Source organism: Pholis gunnellus, assembly GCF_910591455.1.
Source record: "Pholis gunnellus genome assembly, chromosome: 4".
In the NCBI taxonomy this organism is placed as follows: domain Eukaryota; kingdom Metazoa; phylum Chordata; class Actinopteri; order Perciformes; family Pholidae; genus Pholis; species Pholis gunnellus.
This window is the reverse complement of record NC_136530.1, coordinates 9,963,167-9,979,963: the sequence shown is the minus strand read 5'-3', so window position 1 is coordinate 9,979,963 and position 16,797 is coordinate 9,963,167. Positions and strand designations below refer to the sequence as shown.

Here is a 16,797-nt window from a genome sequence, read left to right as displayed (position 1 = left end):
TTAAAAATGGTTTTGACAAACAGGTTTACATTTTGATAACTGTATCAAATTACTGTAAAGTAGCATTAACAATCTCCAAACTGAATACTAATTTTACAGACTAGTAATGAGAACTCAATACATATGTTTTGATATTAAGTTTAAAAAAAAACAAACACATTTCAGGGTGATGTAGCATGGTTTATCGTATAGGATCAAATAAACACTCATACTCAACATAGGACAACAGTTTTAGACCACCGATGATTTGACATGAGCCGATTCAGATTTAGTATTCACATTAACTCCGCAGATAAATGAATGCAGAGAAGGCCTTGTGTCTGGACAGATGTCAAATATGCCTTAATTGTAAAAGATGCACTTGAAATGTTATGATTCAGAAACTTTTACTTGAGGAAACTTCTCCTTGAGTTCGGCCCGAGTTCTCCTCTCCAAGCTGGCATTCCTGGCCTTCTGTCGAATGTGCTTCTCTATGCGCAGCCTGCAAGACAGAAAAATATGAAAACAAATACAAATCTGTTTTTTGTTCTTTGTAAGTAAACAGGAATTTTGCACAACATAAGTTAGGGTTAAACTCTCCACACACATCTTTTACACTGACAAAATGGCGTGTGCCGTATCTTACCTTATGTGAGGTTGGACGAACTTGGGTGTGAAGAAGGGCTTTCGCTTGTACTTTCTGTTCATGTACCAAGGAATGGCATATTCTTTGAATCGATACCTGAGGGAAAGAAAATAAAGTGAGTGATGCCACATTTTATTTTCTAAAGCCTGGCTCTTTAGATCTACTGCAATCAGGTAACAGACCACCGGCACAAAGTCTACATCAGTCCTGTCTACAATGACATTATTACACAAACACTTAGCTTGAAGCCCGACAAGATGGATTTTTGTGTGATGTGATCCTGGGATTCTCACTTAATCGAGACATCGCGAGAATCCAGCTACTGTGCAACATAACAAAAACTACATAGGGAACCTTTAAAATGTTGTGTGCTGCATTTCCGATATAATTTATACGGAGAATCTGCGCTCACCAGTAGACATGTCCACATTTGTTCCTTCTCCAGGCTCCTGGTCTGCCTTTCTCCTGTCCCGTCTGCAGCAGTCGCAGAGCAGTCTCTCGCTCAATCACCACCGTCTCCAGTCGGATCATTGACCGCTCGACCTGGGAGAAGAGGACAGCAAGAGTTAGCTCAGCCAGGGCTCCTACTTAAATAGAAACCCTGCATCCCACCTACCGCTGACAGAGGTCTACAGTAATGGAGGAGATGTCACTTGAGCATCATACCAACCTTCCTTGTTCTTTCTGGACTCGGCATCTGAACCCTTTGCCTCTTTGATTCCTGCTCAAGTGTGAACAGCAAGTTCTTTTCTTTTAACAGCACATACCTGAGATAGAACGAGAGTGAAACACAAAGCTGAGAAATGTTACAGCGTATAAAACACTGAAGCACCAGTGTGATCTCTACAGTGCTTACCAGAGTTTGTGTAAATCTTCATTGCTCTTTGTCCTCAGTTGTTTGGCAGTCCATGGTGCACCTGTTAAATGTTCAAACAATGTTCGATTGTTAAAGCTACGAGCAGACTGTGCAGCCATAGTGGAGGGGCCATCTTAAGTGTTTTACCTGACTTCACGTTGGACTCTCCCCAGTTCTCGGGGAGGTCAAAGAACTCGTCCAGCCCTCTCCTGCTGATGGTCGTGTGCAGGGCTCGACACTGACCCACAGAGCTGCTGGGACTGTACCAAGACAGGGCAGCAAGGGGAGACTTTTCCCTGGTGGGTGCAAAATAAATTAACACAACAAGACTTAAAAAAGGTATAATCAAACTTAAATTAGAATTGGTATTCCATTTTCCTAGGATTGCACCTCCTAGTTTGAATTGTGGTCATCAGCGAACAGCAGAGGCACGAGTGCATTATACTTCTATTAAAATGTCTCTTCTCCTCTTTCTATAACTGTTACACCAAATAAAATATATAACACTGCTAAATATATCTAAACCCATGACTCTACACGTCAGTCCACTGTCAATAGATTAACTCAACAAATGAATGGAGGTAGTATCATCACATTTAAGACTTTACAGATTCCACACAAACCGTCATTGAGGAGCAGAGCCAGTATAAACTGTGAACACGTTATATATATATATATATATATATATATATATATATGTCATGTTTTACTCTTAACTTAACGTTACCTGTGAAGACGAGGCTGGTACTTGGTCACAGCAGAAGAGCAGTGCTGGGTAGTTATCGCCGAGGATATCCTAAAGACATTTTGAAACTGCTTGCAAAGAGTCAAAACGCGTCCTGCTGATGAGGACGTCGCCATCTTTACCGTTGTCCTTCCCACATTACCCATAATGCATTTTTCTACACTTAATACTTTTTTAGAATTGTTTTGCTTTTTTCAGCTATTAATATATATTTATGCAATGACTACTATACATTATGCCTACACAATAATACAATTTAATTAGAATACAAATCTACCTATCTGCCCGCATTAAAGATGGCGATTTCCGCTTCAGTCTGTCATCAACCAATCAGAGCTCGTGTTGTTGAACTGCCGTCCCTTTGTAGAGATGGTGGGTATGAGTGTTCTCAGGTCTGCTGCTGCTTTTGCAGCCAGACTGAGCCCTCTGAAATCTGGAAATAATGCGGCAAATTTACTCTCTCGAGCAGTCCCGCGGACAGATAAAGGTAAGAGACGCCCTGGATCTCTAAAGAGTACGAAGGTGCCCCTAAAGGTGGCCGTCTCTTCTTATGACCTTGTGCCGAGGCTTGTTAGCTTGCTAATATAAGTAAGCTAGCCATTAACTTTAGCTATCGTTTTGTCCTGCTGTCAACACAAAGTACATAACTTTACTTTAATAGTTAGCTGCTCACTCTTATTTGTCAGCAGATACACATTTTAAACGTACCTGCTTTTCATTAGAGCAAATAGTATTTGGTAGTAATAGTTGTTTTATAGCGTTTGCGTGTCAACAATATCATACAAATATATTATTTAAGTCAACGTACATGTAATTTGTTTACAATATAACACTATTCAACTCATTTGACTTAGTGGGATGCACATTAAACATTTTACCACACGATTTTGTAAACCTTAGTAAATATCATATTTTATATGGACCAGTAATATTGATCATAACAGTGATTTTGTTCACATTGTTGATTTATTGACAAGAAGACACATTTTAGGAATGATCATCAGGATTGTGGATATAGTAAATACTGATTTAGTTTAGTTTACTTAGCTACTACAGCCTAGTGAGTTCATAACAGTATCACAAGAACCAGAATGTAAGTCAGTCTGGTCTTATATTATGAATAATATGTAAATTAAGCACACCCCTTTTAATTTTAAATACATGCTCACAACTCTATCTCCCGCTTGTCTTACAGTGGCTATTCGTTGGGGTCATGGAAAGAAAATGTTTGTCATCAAACCCACTGACTTCTACGACAGGAGATTTCTGCGCTTATTGGTGAGTACAGGGAACACCATCTCATTCATTTCCTGCAATCACGACAAATAATGGCTTTGTGTTGGGCTCAATTTGGTGTCTGCAGTAGATGATAATATCGATGCCAGTAGCAGTCGGTCTTCATACATTGCAGTGTGTTGATAACCAAGACATTTGAGTGGAGCCCTGCTGTACCTGCTCACTCTTTAACCGATACTAGAAGCCTCTAATGTAATGTTACTCGAGTTCAGGTCCCCAACACTATTTAAAGTTATGTTCCTGAATGAGTTTGCATCACTGCTCAAAACATGTCATATTTATATTTCACAAATGAAGATGCCCCGATCCAGAAGGACTTTTATTCCAGCATTAGAATAAGCTTCCACCTTTTGTTTCTTAACATTACATGGAGCCAGTAGTGAGCCACGCAAACATCAAACCCAAAGTGGACAAAATGAAACAATTACTCCCGTGCTAGTAGTTTCTATATAGAAGTCCTTTGTAATGAAATTAAAGCTATGCATAAAATGTCAACTACTTTAGCATCAAAGCAACAGTTAGACCTCCAGTCTTGATCAGCCGTCAGGCAGAACAACATTTCACTATTTCATTTTGTCTTTTCAGCAATATTACACCCTGCTGACCGGCATTCCCGTGGCTGTCATTGTCACATTTGTGAACGTCTTCGTCGGTAAGTAAAGATATGTCTTCAAGTTTTTGTGTGTGTGTTATTTAGACCATTGGATAATATTTGGTCATTTAAAGATGTAATTTGAGGAGTAAGTCAAAAGAAGGTGCGTGTTACTTTGAATTGAACTTTGGTGTGATTGTGTTGTGAAGGTGAAGCAGAGCTGGTTGAAGCTCCTGAGGACTACGAACCTGAGCACTGGGAGTACTACAAGGTACTTGGCTTGTTCAACTACTTGATTACTTTAACTGAAAAAAATCAGTGATTGTTTATTGAGATGAAAAACATTTGCAGTCATTAAAAAATATTCTTGTCATGTGTGTGTTTTTCCCCGTCATGTCAGCACCCCATCACCAGGTGGATTACACGGACCTTCTATGATTCCCCAGTGAAGGACTATGAAAAGATGATGGCTGCAATCCAGATAGAGAAAGAAAAGGCAGACATGAGGTGAGTTTTCATACTGCCGTGTTATGTTGTAGCTTCCGTCACCAAAATACTGTCGCGTGTGAAGGCCAGAAGAACACAGTTGTGATACAGGCGCATGAAGACATTTCTAACTAAACAACTAGTTGTTCGCTGCTATATTAATGCTCTGAATATCGAATTAAGCACCTTGAAACAAAAAAATGTGTGAGGTTAGTATCCTGAAAAGAAAAAGTCTTATTTCCTTGTATTAAAGCTTTTAGCAAAGACAAAAAAGTACTGGTGTTATATCGTGCAACATTATCACAATACGGATAGAAGTTTGTTCATATAGCACCGTCAGTGGTGTCATTGCTATAAGTATGAGTGCAAGTGATTCATTTGAAGGTTTCAGATTTCTGTTAGTCAAACATGTCTGAGGTTAGATTCCAGTGCATGTTTAATTTAATTTCATGGAATTCCGCTAATATCTGGATCCATTGTTGTCTGAATGTATTTCATTGTAACAAGTGTGCAGTTGCACTGAAGCATCCAGGGAGCTTTTTGACAGTTTTGTCCCAACACAACAGGTTTCATGTCAGCAGATGTGCTTTAGTGTTGAGGAAGAAGTTTTGTCTGTGGCAGTTAGAGCGGCTGTCATAGCCCTTTGTTCAGTCATAAAACTGTGATTTTATTGTTCTAGTGTTAAATATGTCTTCAAATATTTTTTTATGTAACTTGCCAAACTAAAATGGCTTGTTTCAAAACAAAAAACAAAAGAAAGAATTAAGTGCATATGAATAAATGATGTGTAAGGGAATGTGTTTCTATTTTTTATCAAGCACACCTCCTGATAACACCGGATGCAAACTGCATTAGAGGAAGTATCTGTGTTTCTTTATGTTGATCCCAAAGTCAGCCCATGGCAGTGCAGTTATCAACGTCTCTTGCACCAATTTCTGTGTTCAACATTCACTGAGCATTTCCGTTAAAAGGAACCACTCAAATCCTGACGATGGACACCTGAGCACAGAGGTTTGACATAACTGTAATCACCAGTGGCTTACACAGACACGGTTACGCTTTTAGATTCCTGGCTTTGTGAAAACAGAGTGAAGAGTGTTCTAGCAATAGTCTGGGATTCACAGCTCGCTCTAGTTTTCCATTTCTAAAGCATGATTTCATCAATTCACTGCCTGTTTGTCGTCTACAGACTGACGCAGCTGGAGGTGCGTCGACAGATGAGGACAAAGGGAGACGGCCCCTGGTTCCAGGTGGAGACCCTCAACAAGGAGCTGATTGACTACAGCCACAAGTCAAACCCTGACAATTAATCCAGATGCGTTTGCCATCAGTACATCAAGCCGATCAATCTCACTGTTTGTACATTTTTCCCCCTCTTGCGTAAATAAAGTATCTATATGGACTCTGATATTTTGTCCTCCTGTGTCTTTATTTGTACTGCTGTGTCCTGTCACAGTTCAAAAACATGCCGTACGGGTGAACTAGCGATTGTCTAATTCGTCCCGTAGTTGTGAATACAAGTGCGAGTGCTCGTCTATCTACATGTGATAGATTGGCTACCTGTTCAGGTGGTACCCTGCCTCTCACCCAGTATGTGCAGCAATAATCTCAAACCCCACTACTCTGCAAATGTTAACCGGGGGCTACAGATAATAGCTGGCTACCATTGCTGTCCCAAGTACTGAAACAATTATTTGAGTATGAAATGGATCAACTGATGGTACACATGTATACACACTTACACTTTTAGATGCCAATGCATACACAGTCATGTACAAAACATAACTATGGAATCAAACTGCAGATGCTACATGTCCGGAGTGCTGCAATGATGTTAAAATTCCAGTGCGCTATTAATTACTTTATATAGTGACTTTGCTATTGTAAACATTACTGTCGCTGCTCTACAAATAATATTTAGTTGTGTCTAAATTCTAAATACCTTTCCTGAATTTATTTGTTAAAAAAAAGCAGTTATTTAGTCATGAAAAAGAACAGAGTATTGATAAAAGTAGCTTCTTGTAGTCATAAAATCCTAAAGACACCTATCCCTACCAGAGGGTCACCGTAGTTCTCCTACACGGGGTGAACGGAGGTGTGTTGTTACCTGCAATCTACAACCTCACCACTAGATGCCACTAAATCTCACTCTGTTCTATTAAACAAGGGAACTTTAGCTTAAAATATGTCATCATGGCAGGTAACTATCTTCAAATATTAGCAAATTAAAAAACACAAAATTAAAGTGTCTACATACGTATGTTGTTGGTGTATGAATATTGTAAATGGATTTATTGACTACTTATTAGCTAAATTCTGTCTGTTTGTACCGATTTCTACCAATATCTACACAAGCAAATTACCCACTAAGTACTTTCTGGAACTATAGAAAGTCTTTGTGAATCAGGTGACAATGTAGCATTTTGAACTTCCGTTAACTTAACTCTCTCTTTACACGGCTCTGGGGGTAACGCGCTGTAGTAAGTGTGGGTGTCTTTATGAATCATCCTCAGAGGTGGGAGGGGCCCTTCTGGTAAAACATCCTCGTGCAGGCAGCGTCACCAGTCAACAGTAGCAATGCAATTTATACGCATGCAAGAAACCACACAAAAGAAACAACACTAGCCTTCATTAGCTTTAGCCGCCCTGTAGTAGCCACCAGCCTCCGCCCCTCTGTCATTTTATTTGTATGTGTTTTTTTTTACCGCGTCACATCCCCCCCTGTCTCGAGGAATGTAGAGACGGAGGGCTTTAAAAATAGCATCCTCTCCTCTGACAGCGCTGCTCCGGTGGCTCCGCCGCACTGTGGTGCGAGAAGCAGGAATGCGAAGATGGCTGCAGACCTCGGAGAGCTGCTGGTTCCGTACATGCCCACCGTCAGAGTGCCCAGAACGGGAGATAGGGTTTTCAAGAGCGAGTGCGCCTTTTCCTTCGACTCTCCCGTAAGTGTCCACACACACACACACATACCGAGACATGAGCGCGTTGTTTGGGGAGGGCGAATGTGCGTCGCAGGCTCGGCTTAACAACACACATGTGAATCTGCTGTAATGTGTGCATGCGTGCGCGTGTGCGTGTGTGGCCACCTTCCCCGTGAACATGAGAGAGAAAATAAATAAACAATTAAATGTTGTTTACATCTCAGGAGAGAGGGATGGAGGGGTTTCCCTTTGTGCATGGAGAGGTAGACGGTGCAGTTCAGGCCACATCACCGCTTCAACCCAATAAACACACAAAGCTGACACACCTGCCTTGAATTCATTCTTAAAAGCGTTAACAGCCCTGTCAGGTTGCAGGTGTGGTCTCGTGCGTGTATGAAAAATAGTTTACAGCCACCTTTAGGGTTGTTGTTTTTTTGGGTAATTCATAATCTTTCTAAAAGTGGACTTGAAGTGTGTTAGTGGTAGCTGGAAGTTTGTAGTTTTGATCATATGTTTCTATCATTATTTAGTCACGACAGTGAATTTAAAAGCATTTTTAAAACCTTACATGTGCCGTTTAGCATATTTATAACAATCAATTTATTGTATTGTGCTTTTGTGAGTGACCATGACTTTCATGCTATCCATGGTAGTATTGTAAAAATCGATTTAAAGTCTGTAAGGGCCTTTAAAGTAGTATTGTTGTTTGTTTTTATGTTATTGTATCACTAGAGAGTTAATAGAAATTCATGACCCGTATTGTGACATTTTTTCATTTATTTTGTCATTTTCTATTTCTTCTGTGATTGAGACAATAGTGATATAGCATCAAATCATCATTATTTTTGATTTATGCTATTTTTTTAAACACATTTAAATGTGAGAATTTACATTTAACTCGACCGTACTTGCATTAACATCCAACATTAAAAAAACCTAGTTTCTCGACTGAAACCGTTTTTAAAGGTGACTCAGCTGTCTGGACTTCATCATGTTGGTCCGAGGCGGGCTGGTTTATTTTTATCCTTGCACTGTTGAAGCTCATATGTCACTCTGGGCCACTTAAACGTTTTATCACAGGGGTTCATAAGGGCCACACTGATTGCACATTAGGTTAGTTTTGAAGAGGTATTCATGACGTAGTTCGACTCTGACAGTCCACGTGTGAAAGTGCAGGAGATTGTCTCCTGAAGGAGGTCCCACTGTATTCATACTACTCTTTAAAACACCTAAACGTGAGCCACTGGTCACATGCAGACAAAATGATCATACCTTTGTATCCTGTAACAAGTTTCAGATACAGTAAGTCAACCTAGTAAGATGTGACATGTGTGGGCCTCAGCCCACAGACAATAACCAGCACTTTTTTGAGGAATTAGGTTACTGTGTTTTTAACCTGCAGGTTCCTCGAGGCCTCCAAACGAAAGAGCTTCTACTTGGTTAATGAAATTAATTTGATTGTAGCTGTGTGTAACAGGATTCACATGTTTATTTATTTAACAGTAGCAGCAAAATATCGGCGATGAATCCTATTTTTGAGACATTCTTTGGCTAAAATCGTGGCTGTAATGTGACTGTGATTCTGTGGATTTGCATTAAAAATACTGGCTTTTCTGCAGCAAGCATTTTCTTGATTAAAGTGAGAAATTGCTGGAACAGATTTTTGGCTGTTTGACAAAATGCGAGAAAGACTGTTTGAGCAAGAAAGCCTTTTTCAAGATTTGCTTGTGGAAACATTGGCACGTCTCTCTTACTTGCATTTCCACTGTGCATGTCGTGAGACATTGTTGAAACTAGTGCCAGGTTGTGTGGCCAAAGTACAGGGATTCACAATACAAATTCAGCTTTGATGTTAAGTAGTTTTTTGTCACAAAAGTCATTCCCTTTTACCGAAATGATTATTCTCATCCTTTCCTCTGCAGGGTCAGATTCGAAAATATTTGTGTGAGGATGTATAAAAATACACTGCAAGTAGTACAAAACTGCTCTAAAATGAGGTACTATAAAGACCAATTCTAAGACCTAAAATATGGTAAATTTGATTTTCTGTGTAATGTTCACTTTAGTTTTCAATGTGTTTAACGTGCTGTTGTGTTGATGGTTCTTCACCTCGTGTTGCTGTTCATTGCTACTGTTTGTTTTGGTCTGCAGGAGTCGGAGGGAGGCCTTTATGTGTGTATGAACACATTCCTGGGCTTCGGACGAGAACATGTGGAGAGACATTATCGCAAAACAGGGCAGAGCGTTTACATGCACCTCAAACGACATGTCAAAGAGGTACGTTTCACACCCGCCCGGCCTTTTTGAGTATAAAGTGTCTTTGTTTACATTGTGCTTTTACACGTCATATTTCCAAAGGGCTTTGCAATCAATAAAACAATAACTCACAAAATCAGAATCAGACTCAGCTGTAGAGACATTAAGAGAGATAACATAATCCTTTATTAGCCCCACAGCGGTGACATTTGTATTCTTACAGCAACAAAGGGGATAGAGCAACAAGAGATATTAGTAAAAAATAAAACAAGATATAATAACAAAGTAAAAAGTTAAACAAAACATTAAATATAATAGTAGACAGACTGATAATATGATAGATCAACATAGAACAGAAAGGTCAAAGGCAACCACGATAAAGTGGTTACAACCAATAATATATGTACTCCAATGTAAAACTTTGTTTCAATAATTAGGCAGATTTTTACTGGCTTTACTGGCTTCAGGCCGATCTCAATTGCATAAGAGAATATTTTAAAAAGTGATCTATTTTAGTATGAAGAAACTGATTTAATCCATACTTTACTTATTATTTTCAGGTTGAGAGTCTCAACATGGGGAAAAAGTAGCATGGTGGAATTGAAAAATTAGTAATCAGTATATAGTATACAACACACTAATAATGTTTCTAGATGTATTTGTCAACAACTATATCTCCTCCACCCATAAGTGGAGGAGTTATAGTTGTTAAAGTTATAATTTTGGACAAATGCTGTACATTAATAATAAACACTTAAAATGTCCTTATAGCTGCTTCCATCTACATTAGTGTGTTATGAACCATTTATTACATGTTATTGTATACGGCTCATGAATGCTAAACTGGGGAGCTTGAACTAACGTGCTACGCATTCTTCATTTAAAGAAGCACCCGAGTATTTAACCACTGGTGCTGTTAGTATTTTAGTTAGTAGGTCATGTCGTTAAGGATCACAGGTCTGATGCTGCAGACGTATGCGGCATTAAAAAGGTGCTTTAGACAAAACCCTGAGTGACCTGGATTGCTGATGTCATCATGCCTTTATTTTGAACATCAGTGAGTAAATGACATAGTGTGCGCTGCGTATTATTGGAGCTGGTCATCAATATTTAATTTAAGAAAGATGAAAATATGAACTTTGTTTGAGGCTTGTCATTGGACCTGACAGACCTGACAGACTGAGGCCTGTCTGAGTCATCGTGGCTAACAATTGATATGTTTTCAGCCCTGTAGCTATCTGTACTGCCCAAATCACTTCCACAGCCAGCATTATTACCAAAAAGTTACTGAAAATGTACAGAAATTCAAAACTTCGGCTTTTTATCATCCCTGTGTGTGTGTGTGTATAACAAATTCCCTGAACAAAGCACTTGGGTTTTTTCTTTGTGTAAAATCAATGAATGGAGAATCACACATCAACCCAAACAAGCCTCTCTTTTAAAAGTTGATGGTGAACAACAAAAGCTGCTGCTGTGTTTTCTCACCGGCTCTAATTGCTCTGCTTTGTAAAGAGCTGCTATTTCCATGCCTGGATCGGGCCTGAAACAGCTGCTCACATTCTGCAGGCTCCTGTGTCTGCTGTTCCCTCCCCCCCCACCCCCCCTCATGAGTCCACTTGGACTCAAGTGTGTCAGCATTCTCTGTCTTTCTGTCTGTCTGCCACCGTGTTCTCCTCCTCCTCCCTACTGCGTGAACGGGAAGCGGCCACCAGAACATGTGGAGATTAATAGGAAACCTGTCCTGAGTTGTTTTGCTGCCAGCCAGTCATTTGGCAAATTCACGGTTTCAGTGGATTCACTGACGGCGTTGGTGTTTTTTAATTATTTGTTGATTGATCCGTGTGTCAGGACTGAAACTGTTGTTGTCAGACTGAACATGTTTATCTATAAATCTGTTAAATATTGATACATTTATGATCATTTTCTGGAGAGAAAAATGATGACGCACTGTACGGGCAAAGACGGGTCCAAACACATGATGCTTGACATCATGTAAATGGTATCTGTCTCAAGTCTCCGAATCAAACTGTGCAACTGAAGCAGTTTCATTTATCATTCTTTAATTTTGACCATGCCGTGGAGGGGTTTTTCCCCTCGCCTTGTAACCCGACCTGGCAGCTGGAATATCCAGCATCTATTTCAAAATGACAACCATCCGCACCTTCTGTCACAGCAGAGCATACAAGCTTTCCCCACTATTTTACAAAGGGAATCATCAAAGGTGTTAAAAGATGCTTTTATTGTGATGAGGGTTCTTTGATCCAATGTAAGGTCTTCCTTCCTGTTTCCCACAGAAAGCCACAGGAGCAGCAGCAGGCGCCATCCCCAGACGAAGAAATGGAAAAGTGTTTCTAGGTAAGTTAGAGGCAGTGGTGGAGGAATGACTCACTTAGGTGAAGGTCTGATTGTGTAGGATTCAGGGGGATTTATTGGCAGTAGTGGAATTTTATATAACTATGTTTTCACTAGTGTATAATCACCTGAAAGTAGAATTGTTGTGTTTTCATTAGCTTAGAATGAGCCCTTCATATCTACATAGGGGGCGGGTCCTCTTCCAAAAAAGTCCGCCATGTTGCACCACCATGTTTCTACAGCAGCCCAGAACCATAGACTGTATATACAAAGTGGAGATAGTCACCATGACGTCACTTATTAGTTTGACTAATACGGCTTCAAAATCTTAAGTTTGGCATTTTGTCCGTTGCCTTTTTTTAATTTTTTAAACCAAAAGTGATACGAGAGGGTAGACGAGTACAACCGGATGCTGAATAAGACATTTTTAGGCTACCAGAAAAGTTACAATTAACTTGAATGAACTGAAAACACCATGGTAGTGACTTGTCAGTTATAATTTAGCCACACCCTACAGCATACACTGCTTTATCATCTATTTCACTCTAAATAGGACCATATTTTACTAAATGAACATCATGGAATATTGAAAAAGACTTAAAACTATCGATTGAGACCATAAACTCATGTTTACAATGTTTGAGGTCATAAATCAAGTGACTTCTATACAATCTGACTACTTTTTACAATCAGTAAAAAGAAGTTTAGAGGTAATGTCCATTTGGTGGAACTGCTAACAGCTCATCTGAAATGTGACAAGGGGCTCCAAAGTAGATACTGTTTTCATAAGCCCAAAACTGTGGGTAACCATTGGTTTAATCTTTAACAATGCATTGTATTTAATAATTTCTTTTTATTTAAAGTCTTAATTTGAAAAGTAAATTGTAATTGTAGCTGTCAGATAAATGTAGTGGAGTAAAAAGTACAATATTTCCCTCAGAAGTGGCATAAAAAGTATCTTACAAGTACCTGAAATGTTCAATGTAGTAATTTGTAATATTGATAGTTACTGTCCACCACTGGTTACAGGCTGGACCAAACCTGGTGTTTTAATATTAAAGTCATTTCTGTGGTCTGAAACACCTCTCTCTGCTAACAGAACCCCTCCATTACAAGCTGGTGTTATTGTTTGTTACACTGTGGTGACCCGCCAGCTGCCCCTCCAGTCGCCCCTCCAGCCGGCCTTTACCCAAAGCGTCAGATATTTCCCATGATGAGTCCTGTCCTCCTGTGGTCCAAGTATAGCCCATTTATTTGTATATGTGGTTGGTAACTGTTCTAAATCAAAGCCTGGTCTTCTCCTCCTCGGCGTGGGGGAGGGGGCGGTTTGGTCGTCGACCTCTCAGCTGCCACCACCTGTCAACCTCCCTGACACACTTCCACTGCAGCTATGACGCTCCTCGGCCAGGACCAGGTGTCTCTCACCCGCCCTCCCCCACTGCTGGCCTGGCGGGGGAGGAATTCCTTCCACTCACCCTCCAATGCAATTGATGTTTCTGTGTGATCATTGTCCACCGCTTGATAGACTTTACCACCCATTGCCTTTTTAGATGGTTGCTGTCCAATGAGGTCACCCCTCTGCGTAACATCTGACTCTCTCCTATAGAAATTTGTCCGGGGCGATTCTCTCTGTCGTCCATTTTGGATCTTTGATGTGACAGCGGGCATGCATGTGTACCCATCGTCAGCTACATACCAGTCCAGTGACCTAATCTAGCTGGTAACCACGGACATGAAGCCAGTGGGCACAATAACAATGTCAGGGATAACCTATGATCCTGTTTCTAATGAGTCATTACACGACTTTAGGCTGGAGTGAACAGATAACTCTGTACGGAGAGTGACTTAAGAGAAGAGGCTCTCTCTAGATTCCCCTTCCAACAGGTTGATGTCATTTAGATCAGAATTGAAATGATTAGATGATTGAGCAATAGGGATGGGACGTAAAAGGATTATATCTCAGGCCGCGATGAAAAACACTCTCATTAAGGTGATAGTGGTGAATTTCCCCTATTGGGTAATCGTGAATATGATCGTGAGCTGCCAAGCTCCCTGTCATGGTAGAAGAGTGAAAGATAGAATACAGGAATTATTACGTAAAAAAGAAGAGAGATTGTTTGTTTGTATTTACACTGAAAAGGATGTTCCCTAAAATATAATGTGTGTCCTATTTGTGATGCAGTGCAAATGTTAGTGTCTTAACAAAATGTAATGTGATTCCATTATGTTTTACTACCAATAGTTTTACATGAATCCTAATTTTTGCCAGGATAATCCTGACATTAACTGTTCATATCATCCCATGTCTATTTATCAATTACCTGATCGACAGAAAATGTCTGTGAGGATGTAACACCTCTCTTTGTCTTACTTGATAGAAAACTACGGCTGAATTTAATTATTGTCGTTATAGATTCATCTTCATTGATTCTATGTTTGGTTTAGAAATAAGGACAGAAAATTTTAAAAAAATCCTTCGGCCCAGGATGATGTCTTCCAATGCCTTGTTTCGTACGACAAACAGCCCAAAAACCATAAACAGGAAACAGGAAATAATATAATAATTTATCAAAATAGTTTTTTATTGCAATTTTCTTTTGATCGACAAATGGATTCATTGACTAATTGTTTCAGCTCCATAGTAACTAAATATCTCTGGTTTTGGACTGGTGGTCTTATAAAATAAGATGTCGTCTTGGGAAAGACTAAACGATTAGTCGAGAAAACATCAATCAGATTGATCAATAAGGAAAAAAAAGGTTAGTTACAGCCCTAATTGTGATCATTTAGTCTCATTCTCTAATCCATAATACAATGAGGGTACCACAGCTGCACAGACAAATGTCAGAGATTCAAGCCGTCCTCAGTACTCATAAGAAGTAACTCTATAAATTGCTGGTGAGAAGAGTGTCTGATAAAAGGCTAAATATAGCTCTACATGAATGGCGTGTTAGCAGAAGAGTCATCAGCATCGTATGAACTCATCCTGTCACTGTCGTAAAAAGAAAAGATGCCATAGGTGATTCTCTTGTTCAAGGTTTAATCTGTTTTGCACTCACTGATCCTTAGACTGTTCTGGTGTTGACTACAGAAACGAAGCAGCAACATGAAAACAAAAAGAACAGACCTCGCTCTCAAGAGCAGAAAAGAAGAGAAGATAAAATAACAGAACAGTAACATAATGTTTACTTCCTCCCCTGTAGATTTAGAGCTAAACCGTGATTTTAACGGAGAGGACTATGAATATGAAGACGAGGCCAAGCTGGTCATTTTTCCAGACCACTTCGAGATCCCCTTACCAAATATTGAGGAGTTGCCCGCTCTGGTCAGTGAGTCGGTGCTGCACGAGCTCTTGTGTGTTTTCATGCATGTAGTGATGGGGAGGGTGCACTCGGTGGTCACTGAACCAAACCGGTTGGTCCCTCTTGTCCTGAAGAGCGGCAGAGCCTGAATCCATTCATTTGTTTAGGTTTAAGTGAGAGTTTCATGGTCACACGTTTTAAACTTTGCACTCAAGAATAAAATATATTCTGAGGAAGCTCAGAGTTTCCCCATGTGCTTCAACTAACCTTTAGTAGCTGTTGGCTCACCCCAATGCTTTCTTTTGGATGGGTTTTGGTGGCAGATTTTAGTGTTTCATACTCTGCCAAGCAAAGATACTGTGTGTGTGTGTGTGTGTGTGTGTGTGTGTGTGTGTGTGTGTGTGTGTGTGTGTGTGTGTGTGTGTGTGTGTGTGTGTGTGTGTGTGTGTGTGTGTGTGTGTGTGTGTGTGTGTGTGTGTGTGTGTGTGTGTGTGTGTGTGTGTGTGTGTGTGTATTTTGGCTTTGTGTCTCATTTCTTGCATGGAGTACAGAGGAAACATTTTACTCCTTTTTTGTTTTCTTTTTACAGCAGCTTGAGCTACTACAGTGAACGAGGTGTTTGAAAGCTTAAACCCAATGACATGCAAATTATTTTGTGGGTGTATCATTTTTTTGCAACCCTTCTTGTTTTGCATGGTTTGTTTCTGCACTACACCTGTCTTCCTATGCGGGATTAATCCCTTTATGTGGCACAGCTTCACAATGTCTTGCATAGATCCTGCATGTCCACTATTGTCCTGTCTATAAACTGTTATTGATTACTTACACTTAAGGTTAATTCATAGAAGTTTAATGTTTCTACAGTAGTAACACATACATTTGTACATCTGACAAATGCACTGTTAAGGAAAGAGAAAGAGGTTCTTAATCCCCCAAGTTTTCTTTGAACGAGTTATATATATACTGTATATATTTTTGAACGTGACCTGAATCGCATCCACTTCCAGAAGTTCATTCTGTCTCTGCTGTTCCCTGTGACGTCCAGGTGACCATCGCCTGCGATGCAGTGCTCAATGCACCATCAGCTTACAAGAAGCAGGAGCTTGAATCCTGGGATGAGGAGATCCAGGTGTCCAGACATGCCAGAAGTCTCAGACAGCTGGATAATGGGGTCAGGATCCCACCCAGGTAGGAAGGCACCAAGACACACTGATACACCACTGTGTCATTCATACAGTGGGCCTCACATTTCTGGGTAGACAACAAAAGTTGCGCAAATGAAACCATTGTTATCTCCTGCATTTTGCCTTGTCTATCTAGTCTGTTAACAGTCAAATGTAAATCTGATCACTTCTTCACCTCCTTG

General features: G+C 40.0%; 3 protein-coding genes across 4 annotated transcripts in view; 2 read left to right on the top strand and 1 right to left on the bottom strand.

Annotated features, from left to right (window-relative positions):
* Nucleotides 1-67: 67 nt before the first annotated feature.
* Nucleotides 68-2,363, bottom strand: mrpl47 (mitochondrial ribosomal protein L47). Its single transcript, XM_079157229.1, has 7 exons — nucleotides 2,209-2,363; nucleotides 1,629-1,777; nucleotides 1,482-1,542; nucleotides 1,296-1,392; nucleotides 1,038-1,168; nucleotides 626-721; nucleotides 68-481 (listed from the first exon to the last, which is right to left on the bottom strand). Exons 1-7 carry the CDS (start codon nucleotides 2,340-2,342, stop codon nucleotides 370-372), a joined length of 780 nt encoding a protein of 259 aa, XP_079013355.1. The 5' UTR covers nucleotides 2,343-2,363; the 3' UTR covers nucleotides 68-369.
* Nucleotides 2,364-2,581: 218 nt separating this feature from the next.
* ndufb5 (NADH:ubiquinone oxidoreductase subunit B5) lies at nucleotides 2,582-6,008 on the top strand. The gene is made up of 6 exons (XM_079157350.1): nucleotides 2,582-2,713; nucleotides 3,422-3,504; nucleotides 4,108-4,174; nucleotides 4,324-4,385; nucleotides 4,515-4,621; nucleotides 5,790-6,008. Exons 1-6 carry the CDS (start codon nucleotides 2,596-2,598, stop codon nucleotides 5,908-5,910), a joined length of 558 nt encoding a protein of 185 aa, XP_079013476.1. The 5' UTR covers nucleotides 2,582-2,595; the 3' UTR covers nucleotides 5,911-6,008.
* A 1,395-nt stretch (nucleotides 6,009-7,403) lies between these two features.
* The window catches only part of usp13 (ubiquitin specific peptidase 13), a 29,121-nt gene continuing 19,727 nt past the window's right edge, over nucleotides 7,404-16,797 (top strand). For both annotated transcript variants that reach the window (XM_079157945.1, XM_079157944.1), the window contains exons 1-5: nucleotides 7,404-7,542; nucleotides 9,673-9,798; nucleotides 12,072-12,132; nucleotides 15,333-15,454; nucleotides 16,477-16,619. In XM_079157945.1, coding sequence (XP_079014071.1) covers nucleotides 7,432-7,542; nucleotides 9,673-9,798; nucleotides 12,072-12,132; nucleotides 15,333-15,454; nucleotides 16,477-16,619 — 563 coding nt within the window. In that variant the 5' untranslated portion in view covers nucleotides 7,404-7,431. The remainder of the gene's footprint in view (nucleotides 7,543-9,672; nucleotides 9,799-12,071; nucleotides 12,133-15,332; nucleotides 15,455-16,476; nucleotides 16,620-16,797) is intronic.